Source organism: Alternaria novae-zelandiae (assembly GCF_023758075.1).
Source record: "Alternaria novae-zelandiae strain BMP 2774 chromosome Unknown scaffold_5, whole genome shotgun sequence".
In the NCBI taxonomy this organism is placed as follows: domain Eukaryota; kingdom Fungi; phylum Ascomycota; class Dothideomycetes; order Pleosporales; family Pleosporaceae; genus Alternaria; species Alternaria novae-zelandiae.
Genome location: NW_026056965.1, coordinates 1,126,229 through 1,151,528, shown reverse-complemented (window position 1 = coordinate 1,151,528; position 25,300 = coordinate 1,126,229). Strand labels below are relative to the sequence as shown.

The 25,300-nt window shown below is 44.3% G+C and overlaps 7 protein-coding genes across 7 annotated transcripts; 3 read left to right on the top strand and 4 right to left on the bottom strand.

The window, feature by feature from the left end:
• Window positions 1–36: 36 nt before the first annotated feature.
• Window positions 37–429, bottom strand: J4E88_003413 (uncharacterized protein; the record flags this gene model as incomplete). The annotated part of the gene is made up of 1 exon (XM_049397066.1): window positions 37–429. One exon carries the CDS (start codon window positions 427–429, stop codon window positions 37–39), a length of 393 nt encoding a protein of 130 aa, XP_049257408.1.
• A 1,899-nt stretch (window positions 430–2,328) lies between these two features.
• On the top strand, window positions 2,329–3,181 carry J4E88_003412 (uncharacterized protein; the record flags this gene model as incomplete). The annotated part of the gene is made up of 3 exons (XM_049397065.1): window positions 2,329–2,538; window positions 2,597–2,758; window positions 2,816–3,181. The coding sequence occupies 3 exons, from the start codon at window positions 2,329–2,331 to the stop codon at window positions 3,179–3,181; spliced, it is 738 nt and encodes a 245-aa protein (XP_049257407.1).
• Window positions 3,182–13,905: 10,724 nt separating this feature from the next.
• J4E88_003411 (uncharacterized protein) lies at window positions 13,906–15,568 on the bottom strand (the record flags this gene model as incomplete). Its single annotated transcript, XM_049397064.1, has 2 exons — window positions 13,906–15,435; window positions 15,488–15,568. The coding sequence occupies 2 exons, from the start codon at window positions 15,566–15,568 to the stop codon at window positions 13,906–13,908; spliced, it is 1,611 nt and encodes a 536-aa protein (XP_049257406.1).
• Window positions 15,569–17,183: 1,615 nt separating this feature from the next.
• On the bottom strand, window positions 17,184–18,545 carry J4E88_003410 (uncharacterized protein; the record flags this gene model as incomplete). The annotated part of the gene is made up of 1 exon (XM_049397063.1): window positions 17,184–18,545. One exon carries the CDS (start codon window positions 18,543–18,545, stop codon window positions 17,184–17,186), a length of 1,362 nt encoding a protein of 453 aa, XP_049257405.1.
• A 1,190-nt stretch (window positions 18,546–19,735) lies between these two features.
• Window positions 19,736–20,998, top strand: J4E88_003409 (uncharacterized protein; the record flags this gene model as incomplete). Its single annotated transcript, XM_049397062.1, has 3 exons — window positions 19,736–20,023; window positions 20,145–20,786; window positions 20,840–20,998. The coding sequence occupies 3 exons, from the start codon at window positions 19,736–19,738 to the stop codon at window positions 20,996–20,998; spliced, it is 1,089 nt and encodes a 362-aa protein (XP_049257404.1).
• A 1,204-nt stretch (window positions 20,999–22,202) lies between these two features.
• On the top strand, window positions 22,203–22,818 carry J4E88_003408 (uncharacterized protein; the record flags this gene model as incomplete). Its single annotated transcript, XM_049397061.1, has 3 exons — window positions 22,203–22,556; window positions 22,610–22,726; window positions 22,777–22,818. 3 exons carry the CDS (start codon window positions 22,203–22,205, stop codon window positions 22,816–22,818), a joined length of 513 nt encoding a protein of 170 aa, XP_049257403.1.
• A 596-nt stretch (window positions 22,819–23,414) lies between these two features.
• J4E88_003407 (uncharacterized protein) lies at window positions 23,415–24,963 on the bottom strand (the record flags this gene model as incomplete). The annotated part of the gene is made up of 5 exons (XM_049397060.1): window positions 23,415–23,674; window positions 23,746–24,229; window positions 24,282–24,568; window positions 24,625–24,852; window positions 24,957–24,963. The coding sequence occupies 5 exons, from the start codon at window positions 24,961–24,963 to the stop codon at window positions 23,415–23,417; spliced, it is 1,266 nt and encodes a 421-aa protein (XP_049257402.1).
• Window positions 24,964–25,300: the final 337 nt, after the last annotated feature.

The window sequence follows — 25,300 nt, the reverse complement described above, 5'->3', positions numbered from 1 at the left end:
AAGATCTCCGATACAATACTTAGCGTCGCCTGAGAGCTAAGCAGTGAGCTTCACTGCTCTCTTCTTCTTCGGCGATCCATTCCCGGCGTCGCATGAGTTCCTGTTCGTGTGGCCAGGATTGCAATACCAATGCCAGTTGTCATCCTCATAATTGATCGTTCCGTAATCGTCCCAGAATCCGCCAAGCTGGTTGGTATGTTGGTACGGAAGCTGATCGCAGTGACCACCAGCAATGATTGCAGTGCCACCTACGGTGTTGCTGGCTTTGGAGAGGGCTTCTGCTTCAGTATTGCCCTTACCGACTTGGCAATACGGGGAACTAAATATCGCAGTGCCGACAGCTGAGCCGTAATCCATGTTTACGGCAGCTAGCCAGAGGGCTTGGGTACCAGTCGTGGCGTAGATGGCTAGGAGGAGTGATTTGACCATGTTGGGTATGCTAGGATAGGTATCAGTACATATTGATCCCAGGCTGTCCTTTTGACTCACTTGAACAAGGCACTCGGATATGCGACAGCGATGGAGGGTAGTGGAACAACCGTATCGAATGTTGAGGACTTTGATAAGCTTGGGGACAGAGACTTAGTGGGCTTATATATGCTTTTGCATCGCCTTCTAACAGTTGTCTTACAGATATACGAGATCCCGGCAAAGGACCGATTGCATCCTGCTTCTTACGCCTCGCGTCTGATGATGCTCCATCGTAATGTTTGGTCCGATCAACTGCTCAAGCACCAGAGCAGCTCTTGTTCTCTGCCACATCAATGGGCGTCAAGCGGCCCGGTGTCACTGCCTGCATACGTTGCCTGTACACAGCCTCGTGCTGAGTTCGTTGACCGCCACTATTATACTATGACATCGCACTGTTATACCATGGCCCAAAGCGTGCAACTTAGACATGACGCGTCAGTCATGAGCCTAAGTACGTCCGTGCAGCTGTCATGGACTGGCCTGTCAGATATTAGAGCAGCTTATCCGACTGTATCCCTAAAATAGGCTGATATGATAACATTGCCTCTTGCACGACCATGACTGCCCCGGTTTTGCGGACGCTGATGTCGCAGCGGTCTTTCATCATCATGTCATTATGTGAACAAGTGGAAGCACGTAGCTTTCTTAATTCCATTGCAATTCGACCTTCTCACTTCGATTGAATTCATGAAAGTGCCATAGACGACAGCCGCTAAAGAGATGAAGAGTTTTATCTGTCACCGCCCTCGTATTTTCAATATTCACTATACACTGATACTTGCTTGAAAGGGCAGCACACTGTGTCGGTCCGGCGTACTCATATCTAGTTCATAGATCTAATGAACCCTAAGGGTTACCGCTTTTCATGTCACACCGATCATCTGCGCTAGATCCAAGAGGCGAGTTTGGTTTTGATCACCTCAGACTTTCAGGCAGATAATGCGTTCGTGTGTATTCGCATGTTTCTACCAAGAAACATTAGAGGCTTCTGATGCTAAGCTTTTCGGTGTCCTTCGCAGATATTCATGAGCTCAGCGACATCTCCATAGCATGCAGCCGTCTTTCTTCGCACGTAGATTGTGGCTGTAGTAGCAAGCTCCTCATGTTTCATCAGGAATGAAGTCACCCAATCGAAGTTGCTCGTATTCTCGAACTCGGGTCTTGTTGATCACGATCTCGGAGCGTCCGACTACTAACGTCCGGTTCGGCCCGATTTGGACAAGTGAAGGTTTGATCTACTGCAAGAAGCCGCGTGAGGCACGCTTCAACCCACAATTTTGCAGCCATGCCTCGGCACATGTGTATACGTAATGTGTTGGCAAGAAAATTATGGAAGATCGTTTATTCCTTGTGGTGATCTAACAGAAGGTTGAACCATGCCCAGGTGTACGGCATGCACTTCTAGCGCATGAATTCGGTGTCGGGGCTTCAAATAGCCCCGGCTAGGCCCAGGAAGGAAAACAGATGCGTCTCGATTGTTTGATCGTCATTGCCGCTGTATGTTTGGATGCCACTGTAGGCAAATACACAGGACGCCTAGTCTAACATCCGTTCTATCGATTTCCCGCTAGCACGGACTCTTCATTCCGTTATGAATCGAGTTAGGCTGCAGTTGCAGGACTACTATGCAGTGACCTCCGATGTTCAAGCTTCAGCTTAAGCCTCGTGTAGCTTAGTGCACCTCATATGCTCAGTTAGTGCCTACATCGATCGAGCACCAGGAGAAGGTACAGAGTATCGAGGTCACTGCGGGAATAGTCACGTCGACGTCTGCGTTGTATAAAGACAGGCTGGAGCGCTGCAGACAGAATCATCAACATTCACAAGCTTCAACAAACAGTTCCAAGCGAATCCAACATGCCATCACCTGCTTATCCCATCGCTCTTGCGGCTCTCATTGGGTCCGCGCTCGCAGACATCCACAATGTCAATCTTCCCTCGAACTTCTTCGATGGTCCACAGAGCGGTATTGGATCATGGTACCGTGCCTCTGCCGGCCAAGACTCGACAAACGGCAAGAGTTGGTGTGCGTACACGTACTATAACAGCGATCCTGTCTTTGCTGTGGTAGGTAACAACCCTTTTCAAGATCTCTGGAATTGTCACTAACGAGAACGATGCTCAGTCCCTAAAAGCGATGGGCGGCAAGACCTACAATTCGGACCCAGCGGGTTGGAAGGCAGCAACGCAAAAGTACTGTGGTCTCGAGGCGACTGTTAAGGATCCCAAAACTGGCAAGCAAATGCTTATGTACATTGGCGACGCATTTGATGATAAATATGTCCTTGTAAGTAATCTCCTCGAGTACTATTTCGCAAGATCACTTAGTAACACGGTTCATCAGTCGCCGGGGTCTATCGACATCATGATCGACGCCTTCTCGAACATCCACGGGAACCCCAACGGTAACAAGAACGACGTCATCAAGGGTGTGGAGTGGCAGCTTACAGGACGCGTCAACACGAAGTATGCTGCGGATGGCGCCGTATGGCCAACAAAAGCTGGAGCAGCACCAACGACTCCTGCTCCTACAAAGATGCAGACTTCTGCTTCACCAAAACCGTCTGCCTCTCCACCTGGTGGTGGCGAAGGTGCGAAGTGCAGTGACTCGACGAACTGTAATTCTGGCATGACATGCTTAGCACCTGATGGTGTCTGCAGCACAGCCGCTTGTAATTGGGGGTTAGATCCTCCTTCCTTTGGCTTTTGAGACTTACTAACCAAAATTTTCAGATGTACCGGATGGACCTGTAGTGCTTCGTCGCCGTGCCAGAAACCAAACACGTGTGTAAACGGCGCCTGCGCAGCTCCGACCACCGGCGCCGTAGGTGCGAAATGCAGTAATACGACAGATTGCAACTCTGGCTTGACATGTTTGAGCCCCGATGGCGTTTGCAGCAGCGCGCAGTGCAACTGGGGGTGAGCGATCTTTACGTGTGCGACGAGTCGTGGAAAACTAACTTGGATCTACAGATGCACTGGATGGACCTGTGATGCCTCGACGCCATGTCAGAAGCCGAACACTTGCGTAAGCGGCAGCTGCGCCGCAGCTTGAACGATGCTCATAACGTGATCTGGCCCACCTGGACGAACTTCGTACGATCAGGGCTGCTATATGGAGGTACCCTGCATGAATGGACATGGTCCTTTTGGAATATTGCAGAGATGGGAAGACATGGTAGAGTTGAAATAGTGGTACGTCTGGCCATTGTTTGCGGGTTGCTATTCCATTGAGAGATGCATTGAGGACATACGAATACTTAGATACATATGGAATACTACTGCCATATCTCGTTCACGACAACATGCATAGACACTCACCGCATCTTAAGCATCACGATATAAATACACATCAAATTTACCTTGAAAGGGTCTCGACTTTAGAATGTCCGAATGGGGAAGGTCGGAGATGCAGGTCCGTCTACACGACCAATTAGGTGTAGCGAGCTTCAGGAACCGAGGACGGGGAGACCCACTCACGGCCCGTTCACGAAAGGATTTTTGTAAGGCGTACCGTTTATCTGGGGCATGCTCGTATAGCTCCCTGGTGCCTAGAGGTGTTTTTCCGTGCAGCTGTAGAAACAAGACAGTTCGCCCCGTGCGCATTTTAACACACCTCAGTCACAACAACCTAAATCAATTGACTATGCGTTTCTCCTTCCTCGCGCTTGCGCTCGCCGGCTCGGCCGCCGTGACAGTCGCAGAGAGCGAATACGACCGCCCCGATCTTGCGGACACATACTGGGACGTGAGCATTTCTACACAGTCCGGTCGCCCAGGCTACAGCATCCGCGACTTCAACGCTACTTTCCATTCATCAATCACCAATGTCATTGAGGGAAAGTGTCACTACAGCTTCGTGCCACAAGGAACCAGTGCGCCTGCCGAGACGGATGTGTGTAGCACGGGATTGAAGTATGAATGGGACTGTAAGTCATCTTGATTATTCTATCTGCCGGACATCCACGTCTGCGAAGCTCAGTGCAAGAGGCTAATTTTGGTGCGATAGACACGAACGTTACGTTCCTGGAGCAAACGCTCGTTATGGGTAACGACAATTTTTGGATTTACGGACTGTCAAACAAGATAGAGACAACTCGCAGGAGCGATGGCATGAGCAGCACGACCAAGGGTAATGGCAAGGTGGATATCAGCCATTATTGTATCAAACCCGGATCGGGGACCTACAGTGGATGTGGATACGCTAACGGCTGCGTATCCACGAAATGCAACAACGAGAAGACAGGTGCTGCTTAGGCACAGGCTAAACGACCTAAGTTAGCAAAGAAAGTATTGTTTCTATAGAAGTAGTTTTTCGTCGTAGAGCATAAAAGATTTAATATAGACTAACCTCTAAGCGACTATATAGAATTCTACTACGTTTTAAAATTAGCGTAGGTTCTATACCTCTATTCTTGCCTCTCTTTTCTCTTCTTACTATAACACTCTCTACTCTATTTTTGCCTCTTCTACCTTCTCTACTATCTTTCTACTACCTTACTACGTGCTATAAAGCTCTCTACGCTCTCTTCTATAATATTAATACTTATTATCTATCTCTAAGTTTATTAAGTTTATAACTTTTACTATTAAATTCTATTAAATATAGTCTATATATCTATAAATTTTAGTACTAGTCTTATAGCTTAAGCTAACTCTAGAAGCTTACTTAATAGCTTAAGCTAACTCTAACTAATATAAGATAATAGACTATATATAATCTACACTTAATTAGATATTATATTAGAGTTTACTAACTAAGAAGAAAAATCTAGAAAGTATAATCTTATAATAGAGTTAGCTAGTAGAGAAGATAGATATACGTAATTAGTATATTTACTATATATTGCTAATAGTCTAGAGTTAGACTAAGATAAGAATATAGCTTAAGAAGTATATAATAGGCGTAATTATATAAGAATTTTAGTAGTTATAGAGCTACTTACTTAGTAGCTTAGCGCTATCTAATTAGCTATCTAGACTAGCGCTATAATAGTACTTCTCTCTTTAGATAGAGCTCTAATGTTATAGTTCTATTTGTACTTACTTAATTACGTTATTACGTAACTAGCCTAGCCTAATTAGGTTAGACTAGCGCTAGCTCTAGAATATAAAGGTTTCTATACCTCTGTATTCTACTTAATAGCTTGTATTTTATTATATGCCTACCTAATCGCATCTCTTATATTATATAAGCTTCTTTTTAAGATAAGTCTAATAACTTATACGCAAATTGTATTATAGTTATAAATAATATTAACTAATATATTTAGCGCGCAACACTAATAGGTTACTACAGCTTACCTAATAAGCGCGCAACACTAACTAGTTGCAGTAGCTCTATATTCTATATCTCTAACACTACTAAGACATAGTTTAGAATACTAAGAACTCTGCCTATAGCGGCAATAGCAGCAGCAGCGATTCTACTAATTCTGCTAATACCTAGACTTAGCTAGATGTTAACTAGAGCTTTAATAATAGCTTTAGCAACTTTAAGAACAACAACAACTTTAATAACGCTAAGAAGGTAAGCTTCTATTATTAGCGCGCTGCTGCCCTCTAAGAGTATTAGCGCACTTATAGAGTACACTTTAAGAACAGCGATAGTAAAAGTAGTAGTAGTAGTAATAACACTAATAAACGTACCTAACGCTGCTGTAACTTACGCTAATAGTCTCTTTAGGCTATACTTAAGCCTAAGAGCTAGACTATTCTTTCTATTATCTAGAATAATAACACTAACACTATATGCGTCTGTCTTTACAACGTCTACAAGAATAGTAAAGAGAAGTATCTTTATAATATCTATACTTCTAACTAGCTTAAGAAAGCTGTTAATAAATATCTAGACGCTATCTTTAGCTACCTAGTTAACGTTATAAACAACTATATTACCTATAATAAGAAGCTTAAACAACTTTGCAATAACGCTTGCCTTTAGAAGAAGAAGGTTACTATACGCATTAAGCGCGCAAAGGCCTAAGTTAAGACTACTACTAATATTAACCTTAAGGCACTTACTAAGAAGTGCGCCTATATAACTAAGATAAAGAACAACTACGCTATCTACGTTAAGGTTATTAATAACAAAATAAAGGCGTTGCGCAACTCTAATATCTATCTATAGACTTATATTACTAAACTTACTAATAAGAAGAACTAGTTGTAGCAGCGCGCTAGAATTTCTACTAATAGTAGTATTAACCTAGGCAGCAGCGCTGCTAGCAGTTATACTTATCTTAATAGTACTAGCTAGCTACTAGATAACTAGTATTCTTGTTCTGCTACACCTGCTAGTTCGCCGCTAGCTCTGCTTATACACTCTAATTCTTTTGTAGAATATAGTAGTAACTCTCTAGCCTTATCTTCTTAGCCTTTCTAACCTACGCGTTTAGTCTCTAAGAACCTTACTACTACTAGCTTAAAGCTTAAAGACATTAAGATCTTCTATAGTAACTCTAGTAGTAACACCTCTAAGTATAAGTACTAGCGTTGCTCTATATAGAACTTTCTTAATAAAACTAATATCTACACTACTATTAAGAACTAGATAGACTATATTATTAATTACCTCTGCAGACTAGCTACGTAGTAGGTTAAGTACTACGCGTCTACAAACTACTACACTTAGTTTATTAACGTCTAGAAGATCTTTAAGAGCCTTAACTATATCTTTAATACTATAGACACTTTTAGCGACACTACTATAGCTCTATATAATAGTACTCTTAAGTAGAAGAATAGCGAGGCTTTTAACGCTTAGGTTAGACACTTTACTTTAGTTATTACTCTAATTAATATAGCTAACTAGAAGCTTGTCTAATACGCTATCTGCCTTATAAAGTATAGTTATAGTGCCTCTACTTAGTACTGTATTAGCGATACGTAGGACTAGTTCGTCTACAACTGTTATACCTAGGTACAGTTTCTCTGCTTAACTAGAGGTAGTACCTCTAGCTCTAACACTACTTATAGTAAACGTAGTAGTAGCGCTGCTATAAGTGCTACTACTAGTAGTAGGTAATTAATAGGCATACGCGCTAACTATAGAAGAACTAAGACCTAGCTAGCTATTCTCTCTAAGCAAGATAAGTGCTTTAAGTGTAGTAGTACTTATAATATTAATAGCAAGAACTATTGCGCTAGTAATAGTAATACTCTATTCTTCTATAAGAATAGCTCTATTGTTGCTACGTCTAAGGTCTCTACTCTATAGACTACTCTTACTAACGCAGCTCTATAAGCCTTTGTTAAGAATAACACTACTAGTTTAGAAAACTAGATGTCTCTAGCGATTGTCGCCGCTAGAGACAGATAAAAAGAAAGAATAATATACTACTCTAGAGTTCTCTAGTTACTCTATACGCCTCTAGGCCTGTACCTACTTACTCTAATACGCTCTTTAACGTTCTTGCTAGACTGCCTTCTTCTACTCTACTGCCTCTGCCTACTCCGCGCTTACTAGAGTAGAAAACTAAGATTCTATAGATCTATATACAATATTTAGAGAACTAGATATACACTAATAGTAGAGATAATAGTAGAGAAGTAACTCTTAGTGTAAATATAGTAGTTAAGAGAAAGTAGCTAGTCTAGAGCTAGCAATTTGTATTTAAATGTAGAGCTACGTTACCTACTAGCGTTACTATTAATATAGAAGAATTAATAGACTCTAGCGCAACTAGTAACTATATATTATTATTATTTACGCAATAATATAAACTTAAGACTATTCTACTTAAGCAGCCTCTATAGCTACGCCTAGGCAATAGTAGCGTTATTAGCTAGACTATTACTTATAGTGTCTTAGTTAACGTTGCCTATAGCAACTATAGAGAAGAGAAGCTCTTCTACTATATTAATATAACTAGTTACAACCTTATCTTTAGCCTTTCTTAGTTAGAAGAATATAACCTCTATATTAACTAGTAAGATTACATAATACGCTTCTATAGCGAGTATTATTTTGCTAATTATCTTACCTATAGTAAGCCTATTCTTATCTATAGTACTAGATATAGAAAGAAGAAGGCTACTAATAAGAAGCCTAACTCTGCCTATACTCTTATAGACATTATATATATCTCTAGTAACACTACTACTAGAATAGCCTTTCTACCTAATTATAAGGTTATTTAGATATACCTATAGAACTTTAAATAGCTTAGTTAGACTAATAAGAAGAATAAGAACTGTAACTACGCAAGGCGTGTCTTTACGTTATTATTCTCTATTAAGTTTAATACTCTATTGCTAGAGAATATTACTAAGTTCTATAATAAGCTAAACGCACTACCTAAGCGTAGAGAGAATATCTTGTAGAAGCTCTCTAAATAGCTGTATAACATAGCCTATTACTTTAACTCTAATCTCTCTATAATAGAGCTACTATAACGTTGTAGACCTATTAACTATAGTATTAATATTGTCTCTAGTTCTAAGTATTTCTCTACTAGAATGTATAGTCTTAGATGTAATAAGAGTCTTACTATAAAGGCCTATATTTAGAATATAAGTTCTAGAAGTAAGATACGTAAGAGTAAGTCTAAGTATACCTTGCTAGTGCTTATTATTAAGAAGCTAGAGAGTAGCCTCTAGGTTTGTGTTAACTACTGCGCTCTTAACACTATTACTATTAAGAATAGAAACGCACCTTCTATAATAAAGAAAACTCTTACCTAACTCTCTAACGTTAGGTACTACACTATTATTAATATTATTACTACTTTTAATAAGATATGTATTAAAGAGGGTAATAAGCATAAGATAGCCTTTCTTACTAGGTATAGACTATTTAAGTATCTTGTTATGCTCTTTAGGCTATATAATGCCTCTAGTACGTTCTAGTTGTATATTAATAAGGTTCTCTACAACTACCTAGATAACTTCTACTCTATCTACCTAGATAATATTCTAGTGTATAGTAAGATGCTAGAAGATTATAAGAATTACGTTTGTAAGGTAATTAGTAAGCTTAGTAACGCTAGACTCTATTTAGATATTAATAAGAGCGAGTTTGCTGTAAAGAAGATTAAGTACCTTAGCCTAATTCTTACAATAGAAGAGATTAAGATAGATACTACTAAAGTCTAAATAGTACTTAACTAGAAGCTCTCTACAACGCTAAAGAAGTTATAGGTGTTTCTTAGATTTGCTAACTTCTACTAACGCTTTATTATTAGGTACTCTTATATCTTACGCTTACTTACTAACCTTATATAAGAATTAAATAGTAATATTTAGGCTAACTTCTCTATTACGCGTAGGTTCTCTGTATATAAAGCTTTTAAAAAGCTTAAGTACGCCTTTACTATTACTCTAGTGTTAGCTTACTTTAATTCTAATCTTAAGACTTAGATAGAGACTAATGCTTTAGATATAGTTATAGCTATAGTGTTATTATAAGTCTAGAGTAATAGCATCTTAAAGCCTATTACCTTTATCTTAACAAAGATATTACCTGCTAAATATAACTATGCTATCTATAATAAGAAGTTAATAGCAATTGTTAAGGCATTTAAGAAGTAGCGCCTAGAGCTTACTAGCACTGCTAATTCTATTAAAGTAATCTCTAACTATGCTACGTTACAGACGTTTATAGTAAACAAGAAGTTAAATTACTATTAAGCCCGCTAGGTAGAATTTCTTAGTAAGTTTAATTTTAAGATTACTTATAGACTAGAATAGCTTAGTACTAAGCCTAACGCTCTTACCTAACGCTCTAGCAATACCTCTACAAATCTAAATAATCTGTGCATATTATACTAGAACTAGATAGTTCTTAGACTATACTGCGTTAATCTAATTGTATAATAGAATATTATAAAGGTATAATATAGTAAGAGCGCTCTTTATATAGTGTATCTAGCCTATATGCTTTTTAAGAATTATTTAGAGTCTACGCCTACGCTAGCTGCTATAGTATATCTAATAAGCGAAGAGGTAGTTAGTAATAGTAACTTAGTAGATAAGAAGCCTTAGCTAGCTGCTGCTTTAGAGCCTATAGTAGAGAGAAAGTCTATAGAGAACTCTTTGCTTTGTGTTATACCTCTACTAGTATAGGTGCTAGTAGAGAGCGCTATAGACAATATACTTATAATAGCTATTTATACTACCTATAACACTAATAACACTATAAAAGAGATCTTAAAGGCTAAGGCTAAGAGAGCCTAGTAGTTACTATATAGTCTTATTATAGAGATGTAGCTTAAGATAGAACTAAAGAACTATAAAGTCTATAATAGACTTATATACTTTAGAAAGTAGCTTATTATTCTCTTTAATAATAACCTGCGTAAGAAGATTGTCTAACGCTTTTATAACACTTTCTCTACTAGCTATAGTAGTAAACGTCTAACGTATTACCTAGTTAGTTAGTATTACTACTAGCTCTTAATAATAGATACTATTGCCTAGTATACCTATAGGTGTATTATCTATTGCTGTTTAAAGCTCTATAAGAACTAGAAGTAGAGACTTCTCTACTTCTTGCCTATCTCTTGCAGCTTCTAGATAGATATCTTTATTAATTTTATTATACTGCTGCTTCTATACTTACGCTTTAATAAGATCTATAAGCACGTTATAGTAGTTATTAATAGGCTTAGTAAGCAACAGCGCTTTATTACTCTTAACAGCCTTAACGTATAGACTATTATCTACGCTTTTACTAAGTATATGTAAAGAGAAGAGAGATTTCTGTCTATAGTAGTATTTAATTATAGCTTTTAGTTTGTTTTCTACTTCTAGAAGAAGCTCTACCTCTATATAAGCGTTACACCTAAGTTGTTAATAGCTTATTATCTAGAGATAGACAGCTAGACTAAAGTTGCTAACACTAGCTTAAAGTATTATCTTTGTGCCTACACTAACTATATATAGAATAACTAGGTAGACTAGCTACCTATTGCATAGCTTACTATTAATAACTAGAAGAATACGTCTATAGGTGTTGCCTCTACTCTAGCTACTAAAGAATACCTTTCTTGTATAGGTGTTAAACCTAATTACGCTATCTTTATAGCGCTCTTCTATTTAGAGTAGTTACTTTAGAAGAAGGCCTATAGAATAGTAAACTATATAGTAGACGTTGTCTACTTTATATAAGAGAACTTGCGCTAGGCCTAAGATAGAATAGAGCACTACGTAAACTATAACTAATAGGCTACTTCTAAGTACTGCGTTAGTAATAGAGTATATCTTAATACTTGCAATATCTCTACTATATAATCTAATTAGAGCCTAAGTGCAAAGAACCTTAGCCTTTATAAAGTTAGCGCTGTCTCTAATTAGTACACTATTATACTTAACCTACCTAATTGTTATAAGAACGTGTACTCTGTCTTCTATCTATAGCTACTACACCTTAACGTAGACTAGAGTAACTATAGCGTTAAGAGTAAAGTTATATATAAGAAGCTAGACAGCGTCTATAACTATTACATTAAGAAAGTTATTAACTACTATATTAAATAACGTTGTAAGAACTCTATTACTAGCACTAAAGAGATATAGTAGTACAAGGTTAAGTACACTAATTCTCTAGACTAGAACGCTAACTTTCTATAGTAGAACTATACTAACCTATAGAGTGTAGAGAAAGCTATAAAGAACTTCTATAACTACTATTTTTATAAGCTGCCTTTGCACTCTCTCTATTATAACCTAGCTCTATATCTTAATGCTATCTTAGCGTATACCTTTAATAGCTACGCTAATAGCTCTAATAATAAAGGCATAGTAGAAGGCTATATTGCTTAGCGTTCTAATTTATTAGAGGAGAACTATTGCAGCGCTAGTTTAGAAAGCAAGCCTTATAGTTGCTAGGTAGACCTAAAGTAGCTAGGTAAGGTAAGACGCCTTTCTAGTATTAACTACAAACAGCTTTGTTGCTATAACTATACTCTAACCTAGTTAGAGGTTGCTACTAGAACGTTACTGTTACTGTCTCTGTTACTCTAACTCTAACTCTAACTCTAACTCTAACTCTAACTCTAACTCTAACTCTAACTCTAACTCTAACTCTAACTCTAACTCTAACTCTAACTCTAACTCTAGGCCTGTTAGCTCTAACCTAGACGCTGCGCCTGCGTGTTGTAATATAACTAAATAGTACCTTATAGAGAATATAATACGCTGTAGAATATAGAAGAATAGAATATAGAGTGTTACTATAAAGGCGCGCATTATATTATATAGCTATTGCTATTAAGGCGCGCGCTTATTAGAGAAGTGCTTTAATTGCTAGTGTAATTGCTTTAAAGAGGGAGAGTAATGTTATAGTTCTATCTATACTTACCTAATTACGTTATTACGTAACTAGCCTAGCCTAATTAGGTTAGACTAGCGCTAGCTCTAGAATATAAAGGTCTCTGCACCTTTGTATTCTGCTTAATAGCTTATATTCTATTATATGCCTACCTAATCGCATCTCTTATATCTAATAATATTACTTTATTAAGTATACTAGTGCAGAAATATAGACATAACGTAGTTAAGTAATATAGTATATAATTATAATATAGGTGTATTTTCTAAATATTTTATTTTATAGTAGATAGTAGTATATATTCTTTTAAAGGTTCTAGAAATTAAAACTAAGCTAGAGCTCTAATAATATAATTAATAATACTAATATATAATAGCTTTAAAATAGTAAATTTAGTAACTAAATTTTTTTTTTATATTTAATCTAGTTTAACTTTAAAAGTTTTAACTTTACTTTAGCTATATTAAAGTAGTTATTACTTACTTTACTATTAAGCTTACTTATAGCTTATATAGTACTTAAAATAATACTAATACTTTTTAGTATATATAGGTAATAGCCCTGCACTAAAACCGCGCTAGCTCTTCCCGCAGACTCTGCATATCTCGCGCAAACCTATTTATCACCCGCACTTTTACGACGTTACATCAAAATCTAAGCACGCATTTGCATCTAGACAGCATGGCGTTTAGATTTACGCCCTTTATTTAATCTACTTGCCTATATGCAGCTTCTGCCACGCGTGCCCCGAGTTCGGTGGCATCGCCATGGGTCAAGCCCCTTTCCTACACCCACACGATGCCCGGCGTTGAGGCCACACTACCGGGGGTAAGCACTTGTTACACGCCCGTCACATCTTTGGCACCATGACAAGAACACCCTGGGCTCTGGACTACTACAGGCTGTTATCATTTTCCACATTGGCCTGCAGCCGAATGGTTCCTTCACGGCGGCATGCTGTATGTGGGTATGAGCCATGTATGCTCTTTAGAGTACCTGTACTTTCATGTCGGGCTGTGTCAAATCACTGGCTGATACACGCCTTGATGATCGGGAACTCGGCTGACATTGGACTGCAGATGATGCATGTGGCAAACGAATGATATTGTGCGCTATCATCAATCCGAAAACTGAAGCGAAATAGTGGTAATAGTACTACCACGCTAGGGCGAAACGTCTGAACCCGTTGAGTCCTCCATGAAGGTCTCCACATTGCTCTCCCAGACAGTGGATCCGATCTGCTCCACGACCTCGATCAGCTCTTCCACCTTCTGGATGCCAGTTCCCCTGCTGACAACTGGTCGCAAGAACGCGCCACGGGTATCTCCGCCAGCGTAATCCACCATGAACCCCCGATGCACGAGCTGCGCCGCTATTTGCTTCGTAACTTCCTCATTGCGACCAGCATCCTCGCTCAACCGTCCTCCTTCTGCATAGTAGAAGCACACTTGGCAGCAAGGTGGCGGGTTTGGGCTAATCAAAACGAGATTTGGATGATCTTCCACGAGCCTTGCAAGATATGCAGCGGTACTGAAGACTGCGTCAACCTGCTTGGCATAGCCCTCGTAGCCATGATACATCCAACTCAGGTACATCTTCAATGCATCGCCACGACGTCCGCACTGCATGGTGAGATCAGCCAAGTCAAACACTTCCTCCGAGCTATCAGCACTGTGGAAAAGATAGCTCGCGGGTAATGTGTTGCTGGTGTGGAATTGACGTATATCCGCGCTGAGCACGAAGGAACAAGTTGCGGGTACGCCCATCATCTTGTGTGGATTGATGGTGATGGAGTTGGCCAGATGACTTCCGTCAAGTTTGTACTTGTGCTTTGCACTGAAAACAGCGGGCCCACCCAGAGAGGCATCAACATGGAGCCACATGCCGAAGTCCTTGCAGATAGCATGGAGTGGGCGAAGATTGTCGTAAGCGCCGAAAACGGTTGTTCCGGCAGTGGCGTTCAAGAAGAAGGGTGTGAATCCTTCAGAGATGGCATTCTCAATACAGGACCGAAGCGCCGCCGGATCCATGCTACGAGTCGTTGGATCGGCAGGGACCGCAAACACCGACGACATGCCGAGACCAAGCATCAACCCAGCCTTTTCGATGCTGTAATGACCATTGGCTGAAGTGAAAGCGGCCAGTCGAAGCCCACCAGCACTGTTGCCCAGCTGCTTCGTCTCGGGGAACAGAGTATGACGTGCTACTAGCATAGCAGTTGCATTGGAGCCTGATCCTCCTGAGGTGGTTACGCCGCCTGCGAAAGCCCCATTCAGTCCGAACAGGTTCGCGAGAGCGCGTGCGGTGAACTTCTCAATGACGGCTAGTGCAGGCGACACCTGAAAGGTGTGGACCTGGGTGTTGAGAGAGGCCAACACTAGTTCAGCTGCTAGACCTGGTGCGTCGGTGGAGCCGTAGAGCTTGCTCATGAAACCTGCATCCCAGGTGTTCACAGAGTAGCGAAGGACTTTCTCGACTTCCTCCAAGAAGCCCTCCTCAAGAAGCCCAGCAGTGGGAAAGCTCAATGCCATAAGCCTTTGCAGCTCCCTCGGGTCATGCTGCTCGACCAATGCCTTGCGCAACCCCTTCTTGTTCACTCCGTTGGAGTGACCATTCGGAAGGTCATTGGGAGACTTGTGGTTGTCTGCTGAGTGGATGAAAGGGATGATCAGATCTTGGACTTGGCCCAGCAACTACAAATGTCAGTGAAATCTCCCCTACACAGGTGCAGATCGGCATCCTAACCTTCTCGACCTCTTCAGAACGCGAGGTCAAAATATGGGCATCTGCGGTAGGGTCGGTGACGTGGGTAATGGCAGGACTCATGATGAAGTATTGCTGTGTCGAGCTTTTGAGTCGCCGAAGGTTGAAGAGACCTCCCTTTTAAGTCTTTTCGAAAACATTCCCCGGCTACTATGAAGCTCCTCTCGATGCATAGAACGGACATGATCGTCAGCACAATGCGGTAGGTGCTGATGATACTCCTCGCCTATGCAAAGATGGCGTTCAATCAGTTGAACGTACGCTACGCTTCACTGTCAAGCGATCTGACAGCTCGGAACTAACCATCCCGGTGAGACTGCGGTTCACGGTCGAAAGTAGTTGTGCGACGGTGATCGTACTTGCATGTGGCTAGGAGAAGCGTGATCATTGGTAACATGCACATTGCTCTCGAAACGCATCTTCCTGAAAGCCAAGCTATGGCGTCTGTGCAAGCTTCATGCGGTGCGGCCCGGGGTCAGCGGAAGCCGTGCAGAGATGTCGCAAGCACGTCAAGCAAGCTAAGCAGTTTGTGTTTCGCATGCCTTTGCCCTGATCAAGCTAGTATTTGACCAGAAGAAGAATGGTCGCGAAATGGCTGGCCAAGCCAGCTTGCTCGTTGCTGTTTCTAACTTCGCCCCGCATGCTGCATGTCAGAACTTTCCAAGGATTACGCGACCGACACAAAGGAACTCTAGACTCGTGGCCAGAAGTTCATGTAACACAGTAAGGCCCACCACTAGCGTCGCGTCCTTGTCTTACTTCCCTTCTCGCCATATGCAACTACATTGGTACCAGATGGGGTATCGTCGACTGTCTGCGCGCCAGGCTAGGTTGCAGCAATCAGACCAGTCATCTGGGACGAAGCTCCGGTCCGAACCTCCATTGCATGAGCAGGTACTACGACAACGCATGTAGTACAACGCGATGTCTCAGCCACCACTATCAACAGTCTGCTTTCGCGTACGCGTACGTCCACCAACGCTTGTCAGAGCCCCATTGTTGAGCCTGATCGATATTTCGCGAGAAGCGCACATCTCCATCGTTCAGAGTTACGACAGAACTCCAGAAGCTTACATTGAGTCAAGCGCTCAAAGTCAGTCTGATATGGGAAACCTCGGATCATTCATCGTCGTTTACGCTTGCCTTGGAAGCCTCTAAATGGCATTCATCGAAGCCTCGGTTCGCGCTTTAGGCCGCACCTGCATATCTCATGGCGGGTTGACGCTTCAGCATATGCATGGCCTAATTCGATTTACAGCATGACCACCTCACGGAGGTCGCTCCTAGATTGGACCCGAGAAACATTTAGGCTAGACCAGCGGGTGGTCTTTGTGCAAAACCTTCCGCATGGGACGCCTAAAGCTAAGGTAGCAGTCATTTCATCTCGCATAATGCTAACAACAAGACAGTACTCTTGAGTACCAAGGTATTCCATGCGGCAGCTACGGAGCCATCGCTCAGAACGGATAATGATCAGAGTCAACCAAGACGCGTCACTACCACCATGGATCACGAGCAAATGAGGACCGTTTGCATTGTGGTAGTGAAAGAATGTATAGGTCAGTCTACTAAATTCAAAAGAACCAGGGTAACTGCATGCCCGGGCTTGATTCATCTCCACAATCTAGACCGAAGAGGCATACCTCAGCGATCTTTCTACGAGCTTCAATGCGCACTCTCAATTCCCGATGTCTTCCTGGCCACCCTGGAAAAGCTTGACGAGCTCACGCAGCTGCTGCATGGGCATATGGCACAGCCAATCACCATCAATATGCCCCTTGAGCATATTGACGCACAACGCCCGGTATCGGTCATGAACGACATTCTCAGGCACCGTCTGGCCAACACCCGTACGCGGCGTGGTCAGAACCTTTTCTCGGCCATGCATGAGCCGGAAGTTGTCCCAGACGTACAGGTCTCCCGGCTTCAACACAATCTTGAGTTGGTGGCTTGGACGCCTCATGATCTCCTCAAACTTCTGATGCGCGAGCCGATGGGCTTTGTAGTCGGCATACGGGCTGCACAGGTAGCCAGTCAAGTTCGGATGCCAGCGCACGCGCTTCACGCGATCTGGATAGCCTGGGTGCATGGTGACAGCCGTGTCAGTGGTGGCTTGATACAGCGGCTCGCCGTAGAATTTGGACACACGCCCGAACGCTACGGGAGCGTTGCATAGGTGGCGATAAGACTCTGGGTCCTCGCTGCGCAGCGTCTCGAGCGCTTGAAGGGACGAGATCCACGTGTTCTCACTGGTACCTTCGAGGCCGTAGAATCCCTGGACTTGGATGGGGTTGTCGTAGAAGGCATGGTCAGTGTGCGGCAGAAGAATTTGGGTGGTGTCGTAATTGGGTAGTCCAATCTTGCGATTGGCATCGCCGGAGTGGCTCGATACGTTGAAAGTCTGATCGGCACCGCGAATTGGGTGGACGAAGACAGCACCAAAAAGACGTTTGAGGACTTGGGTGTTGATGTTTTTCTTGTGGCTGTGCTCTTCTTCCATGTTCGGAGCGGGAAGATCCACGATCTTCACAATACCGGGCGCGGAGGAGCCCAGAATTCGGTCGATGATGGAAAGAATGGTTTCCTCAAGATCCTTGGGCTCGAGCTCTCCAGCGAACAGTTTCGAGTAGGATACCTCTGGGATATGCAGACTGTCAACTGTCCAACCTTTGACTTCGGCTTGGGCTGGCGAAGCGGTAAGGTCGTCGGCTGGAGCAGCTACCAGAGGCGCCATGACACGAAGCCAAGGAAGCGGGATCTGAGTATTGACTCCATCCTTCCAGCTGATGTCAAGCGTTTCCTTGAGACCATAGCTTGAAGTGCGAACCTTCTCGACTTGGGCGAGTTGGAGCGGCTGCTGGCACATTGCTGTCTCGGCATTCCGGGCTGCACCGTTGTCGAAACGAGCATCACGGAGCCACTGAGAGTGGAAGGTGAAGCTCCCATCTGGAAAGTCGATAGTGACTTTGTTGCCATTGGTGCATTTCTTACACATGGTGGCCCTCGTGACAGAGGACTCCAATGTGTCGATTGAACCCATGGTTGGAGGAAGTGAATGATGGGTGATGGTTAGATCAAAATTATGTTATGATTGAAGACTGAAGTCGGTGAAGCTTCTTGATCATGGATGGAGAAGCACATCTGATGGACTCCTGTTTAAATGAGTTCAATGGCGCAGTATGGAATCACTGATCAACCTCCCCACTGATTGAAAGTAGTGGCCTAATCTAGCGATGATAGCGATGCAGGTGAGATTCTCCGCACTTGTCGTGAGGTTTGACGCCAGAGACGCTTGTGTAACGTGAACCCACCGGTTGTGGTGAAACCTTGGAAGACGGAACGCCAAAATGTCGACCTAGTACCGCCATAAGCACTTGAATCCGGGCCTTGCATGTCAGCATTACGGCTGGCTTGCATTGCACCAAATATCTCAAAGGACTATAGCTGCTGCATGAGCGACTCGGCCGCCCCGTAGAATCTGGTGTAACCGCCGAGTCAACCAAACAGTGGCCAACGTGCACCTCGTGATGCTGGCGTGCTTGCCAGGATTAGCATAAATTAATTGATCTCGCATACAGGAAGATGAACCATGGTCGGGCGTATCCGCAGTAATCTAGCGTGCGGCTGCCGCATGCATCTTTCGTACATCCATGGATTCGTTCCCCATGGGGACGTCGGTTGGGAGAAGGTACGTAGCGCCTTTCGGTGGCATCGAGCATGATGAGCAGATCGGTTACACGATTATCGACTCCTCATCAGCACTCGACTCGTATGCATCTCCTTTGGTTTGACATGGCACCGGGTGATACTGTGGATCGTCGATACCATGCATCATCAGCGTCTCGCGCAATCATCACCCAAACTGCCTCATCATGCCTACATGCTATTGGAAGCATGAGATTGAGGCGCTTCCACCCTTTATTTCGGTAACACATGCATGCCGAATTCGCACTGCCTAGCTCTAGCATACGTCGAGACTGCTTCACTGGTGCAGAATGACGTGGAAGTGAGACACATGAGCTTCATACGGCTTGCAACGATCCGGTTTGGAATACGCTGGCGCAGATTGTACTGGTATTGACTTACTATTGACGTCACCGTCATGTCTGAGCTTTCATATAACATGAATGATCCATAGGAAAACATAAGGTGTATCTGTGTATCAGAAACAAGCTTTGACGTACTTCATTCAATCTCCACTTCTACACTCCATTCACATCTCCAATCAACATGGCCAACACTCAAGTTCTGACCTCATCGGCTGAGCCAACAGCTCAGGGCGTCATCAAAACATGGGCAAACAAGCCTGATCCTGGCCTCATCAAGACCATCGACTTCAGTGACTTCTTGTCGGGAGACGAGAAGCGTGTGAAGTTCTGCCTCAGCGAGCTTCATGAGGCCTGTGTTGAGCATGGGTTCTTCCAGATCATCAACCACCCGGTATCTCTCGAGACTCAGAAGGCCATTTTGAAGGCTTCTGCCGACTTCTTCGCACTTCCACGAGAGGAGAAGGGTAAAGTAGCCGCCACAAGTAGCTCTTAAGATATCTTGCTAACTTATTACTAGTATGTAGCCTTCTTGCTATGCTTTGCTAACGCAGTTCTAAGACATCTTATTATTCGTGCTAACAGCTTGATAGGCAAAGCTAGATCAGCGCCAGAACGATCACAACCGGGGCTACCAGACTCTTCTTTCGCAAAAGTACAAGGAAGAAGATACGGCGCCAGATCTCAAGGAGGGCTACTACGTTGGTCCTGAGCTATCTTGGGACCACCCGCAAGTTGTGGCTGGGAAGTTCGCCCACGGGCCGAACTACTGGCCCGAAAGCCTGGGACAAGGTTTCCAGGATGTCTGCATGGACTACCTTGAGCAACTCAACTTCCTCAGTGTTGAAGTGCTGCGAGCTGTCTCCATGTCGGTAGACGGCAATGTCGAAGAGACCAATGAGTTCATCAAGCACTTCACTGAAGGGCCCATCACCTACTTCAAGATGAACCATTACCCGAAGCCACCCCGGATGGACGACATCGGCCAGAAGGGCCACGGCGAGCACAAAGACTTCGGCTTTGTCACTCTCCTCCTGCAAGACGGCAACCCCGGTCTCGAAGTCTGGGACGCGCCGTCTGAGTCCTGGATCGACGTGCCGCCTACGGAAGGCGCCTTTGTTGTCAACCTTGGCAATCTGCTCGAACGCTGGACCAACCGCAAGTACCTTTCGAACGTACATCGGGTACTCAACTTCTCTGGTACTGACCGCCACTCTATTGCGCACTTGTACCACGTAAGTTCAACTACCAAGATTCAGGAAGTGAGGCAGCCGCTAACGATTCGTAGGGCAACCCTGACTACATGATTGAGGCTAAGAAGTCGTGCTACGACCCCGCCGTAGGTCCAGAATTTGGGCCCATCAGGATTGAGGAATTCGTCAGGGGTAAGTACGATGAAGTGTACGCAAGAGCGGGTGTCATTCCAACGGATCATAAGGCGCATTAGGCGGAGAAGTGTTCAGTGGCTGAGCGGGTCGTTTCCTTGTCTTTCTTTGTTTACTCTCACTCGCTAAGATTGCTTCGGCCCACCAGGAAGTCATGTTTTCCTTGGCTTTTCTTTGCATGTAGACGGCAAAGGTAGCATACCAATAAACATGTGTTTACGTCAAAGAAGTTGTCTTATCACACCACATCATGCACTATCAAGCCCTCTGCCATTAAATCCGTATCATCAATAAACACGTATGTCGGGATACATCTAGAACTAGTTGTGGGGTGAAATTGGACCTTGAAAGCTACATCAGCTTGGGCAGCGAGTAAACCCCGACTGTTTCCATTGTGTATACTCCAAAACGAGAACCACTTTTAGTTTATGACGCTACTGGCCTCAAACTTGGGTCGAAGAATGTGGGGATGAACGCCCGGGTACGGACAGAAACCGGTGATTGCATGCTAAACCTGTATGTCCTGCCATGTCTTTTTGACGCCCCTGACGCCTATCTGTAAGACAATCTGTTTCCCCGTATGACGAACTTCGCAATTAGCCTGCAGCTCATCGAGGATTCTGGTTCGATCGACTGCAGGACATGTAAGCTTCCAACTTTCACTCAATGTATCAGACCCATGCTGATCGCTTGGTGTGACCCCTACACGTACCCATGTATCACGACCTGCATAGCTTGGCTCATCATGAACGGCCGAGTATCTCGTAATGGAGACTTCGACGGTTTCGGCTGCAATTCCGTCAGCCGAGCGTGCGTTTAGGCGGTCCGTTATTGGTCTTGTGCATTTGTATGCGTACACCGCGGCATGGAGGTTCGTATCACCACAGCTTGTAGTGTCAGCTCTAGCATCGATCGCAGCCGATGCCTGCGATCTCCGTGAAGGTAAAGCATCATATCAGTGCGCTGAGTAGTTGGTATGATGTCACGTCGAGGGGATTCTTGACGTGCAACATCCTGGACATCGCTCATCTTCAGTAGGATCGAGGTTTTCGTAACGGCGATCTTGATGAACGAACTTTGCATGCTAATGTGTGTGCCAATGTTCACTCAATAGCATTTTTATGATGTCATTGACCAGAGCATCCGTGCTATGAGATTGTCACCCTCAATGACACTCCTGGACGACGTATAAGAAAGCGAAACAGCATCTTATCAATCTCTTCCTACGGCTTGAGTATCTTCAAAGAGTCTTAAGTATCATCCACGATGCCGTCTTTACTTCCCCTCCTCATCACCCCAGTCACGCAAAAGGTCGCACCGATTGAGAGTCTTTTGACAAGTCTTTTGCCGAAAGTGGCCAGTGGCCCACCACCACTGTTCGAGCCGACCACCCCGGCAAAAGACGGGCCGGAGTGCATTCAGGACTGTTCATCATGTGACATCACATACCCGGAGAAGTTCAAGATCAATGAGACCGAGAATTTGTACGGTACTGTCATGCCTTGGGAGAGACATCTCCTCGTTGCGACTGGCAAAGCCAATTGGATCAGCAATTTCATGAGTGAGGAAGGCAGCATCGGAGAAGCCATAGCCAAGACACATGGACATATGGTCGAGAAGGTAAAATAAACCCCTCCACATCAAAAGCGATGATGCCTAACAAGAGCCTCTAGAAGTTCATGCTTTCCGCATCCAACATCCCCGTACCGGACTACAGCGTCAACAAGAATCCCGACGACGAACCAATCTCTTCTGTCCTCCTTCTCCCAGCTTTCGTCATCGTTGATTGCGTCACACCATCCCGGACACCAGATCTCATATCACACCTCGTCAACCGCAGCCCATGCAATACCTCGTCATTGCTTCCGCTCAACTCGCTTAGCGTGCCGCCAGAATCCGGACTGAAGATACGCTCATGCCCACACGACTACCTCATCTTACTGTGCAGTCACCGGACCCGCGATGCCCGGTGCGGTCAATCTGCACCACTCCTGAAGAAAGAATTCGAACGCCATCTCCGGCAACGAGATTTGTATCGCGACTCGCTTGACGAGAGACCCGGGGGTGTGGGTGTTCACTTCGTCAGTCATTTTGGTGGGCACAAGTTTGCCGCAAATGTCATTGTGTATCGTCGGACACCGTTGCCATTTCATGGAGCAAAGGAGAGTACGGATGGCGCTGCATCACTTCCACTGAGAGAAGCAAAGCAGTGTATATGGTTGGCGAGAGTTCGGCCTGAAGATTGCGAGAACATCGTTCGGTACACCATTCTGCAAGGAAAAGTTGTCAAGCCTGATCGGCAGTTGCGTGGTGGGTTCGACAGGGAGCGTTGCGTTACGAGCTGGTGATGATTTGGGTTTCTTAGTATCGCGATTTGTCAATCATTGCAAGCGCCTTTCGCCCATAGTTCTAGTAATGAATGATATGATATCGTAATACTGTTGTAGTCACCCATGTTTGAATGCCTTGTACTTTGACTCACCACCAATCTCCTTGGGCATGCATCGCATCCGCCAGCTTGACAAACCCGGCAATATTGCTTCCCACAAAAAGGCTGGGTAAGTCTTCCGCGCGCATATCCGTGTAGTTTTTGGCGGCTTCAATACCGCTGTGAAAGCATGATTCGACAATGCGATACAGTTCAGCCTCGACCTGTGCGGCCGGCCAAGCGATGCGCTGGCTGTTTTGCACCATTTCGAGCCCTGACACTGCCGAGCCGCCAATGTTGGCACCCTTACCTATGGATTGGATCAGCGAGTTGATGAGACTTAGAGTGGTGTTGCCAAAGTACCTGGAGCAAACCACACACGTCCGTTCGGATTATCTGCCCTGCGCGATTCGAAGAGTTGGATAGCGTCTTGTGCGCAGCCCATGTTGCTGCCTTCGGCGATGAAGCGACAGCCAGCAGATATCAGTGCTTCTGCTTCGTCTTTGGACATTTCGTTCTGCGTGGCGGAGGGTAACGCAATATCGACTTCCTTCACATGCTTCCAGGGTCTTTCGCCTTCGAGATGCTCGAACCTTTGACCCTGCTCCATTGCCATGATGTCGGAAAGTGGAAGGCGTTTCTTCTTGATAGAGGCGATGAGGGCGATGTCGTCTTTTGTGAAGCCTTCCACAGAGATAGCTTTGAGCGTCCCCTTACTGTCGGACAGAGTAAGGACGACAGCACCCGCATCAATGGCTTTGATAGCGGCATACTGTGCGACATTTCCAGAGCCTGAAATCGCGACCTTCTTGCCACGCGTAGACTCAGCGCCATCGGAAGCGTATTCGATCATCAAAGAGACGTACTGTGATTGTACTGTTAGCGAGTAAATCAGGCCTTTTCGGTGCTTGACGTACATGAACCAGCCCAAAGCCAGTTGCCTCAAGCTTCATCAGACTTCCACCAAACGCATCTCCTTTGTTTGTGATGCAACCTTCCCACCTCGTAGTCGCCGCCTTGAATGCGCCAAACATCCATCCCACTTCGCGCCGTGTACAGCCAACATCACCAGCAGGCACGTCCGTATCAGCTCCAATGTACTTGCTCAGTTCGCGCATGAAAGACACGCAAAAGCGACGAATCTCGTGATCAGATTTGCCTTTGGGGTCAAAGTCTGACCCTCCCTTTGCACCACCAAGATTCACTATTGCGATGGTCAGAAAGATCTGGACATTGACTGACTGGAGATGTAAGACTTACAGCCTGTCAAAGCATTTTTTAGGGTTTGCTCGAGCGAGAGAAACTTCAGCACCGAGAGGTTGACGGACGGATGAAACCTCAGTCCGCCTTTGTACGGCCCCAGTGCTGAGTTGAATTGTACACGATAGCCGCGGTTGACTTGCACGCAGTTCCTGTCATCCTCCCAGATCACACGAAATTGAATGACGCGTTCGGGAACAGCAAAGACTTTAAGAGCATCTCTGTACTCTGGATGCTGTTTAAGCACCGTGGAGCCATCGAGCGATGACGCAAGGTCTGAGATGCGCGTTAGCAAGTTACGCACATCGACGATGGATATGAAGGTTCAGTACGCACCATTGTAGGCTTGATCAAACTCCGGTTCGAAGGAAGCCATGTTGCAGATACCGAAGACAGGATGGATGGAAGGCTAAAAGCGAGGGTTGCGCACTCAATTATGTACAATGAGCCGGCGACCTACGCGTATTTGTATACTCAAAACGTTTGTTCAGAACGAGCATAGCGCGCTATTACGCTATCGACCATGGCTGTCTGCAACATGCAACAGTGAATGCTGACTGCAGCATGTTGTACCATGCGAATCAGCGCTGTCCAGTAGGCACATGGGCGTTGCATCCCTCGGGTCCAGATGTTGGCAGGGATGTGTTGGCATCTTCATCATTAGCGAGGTCATCAC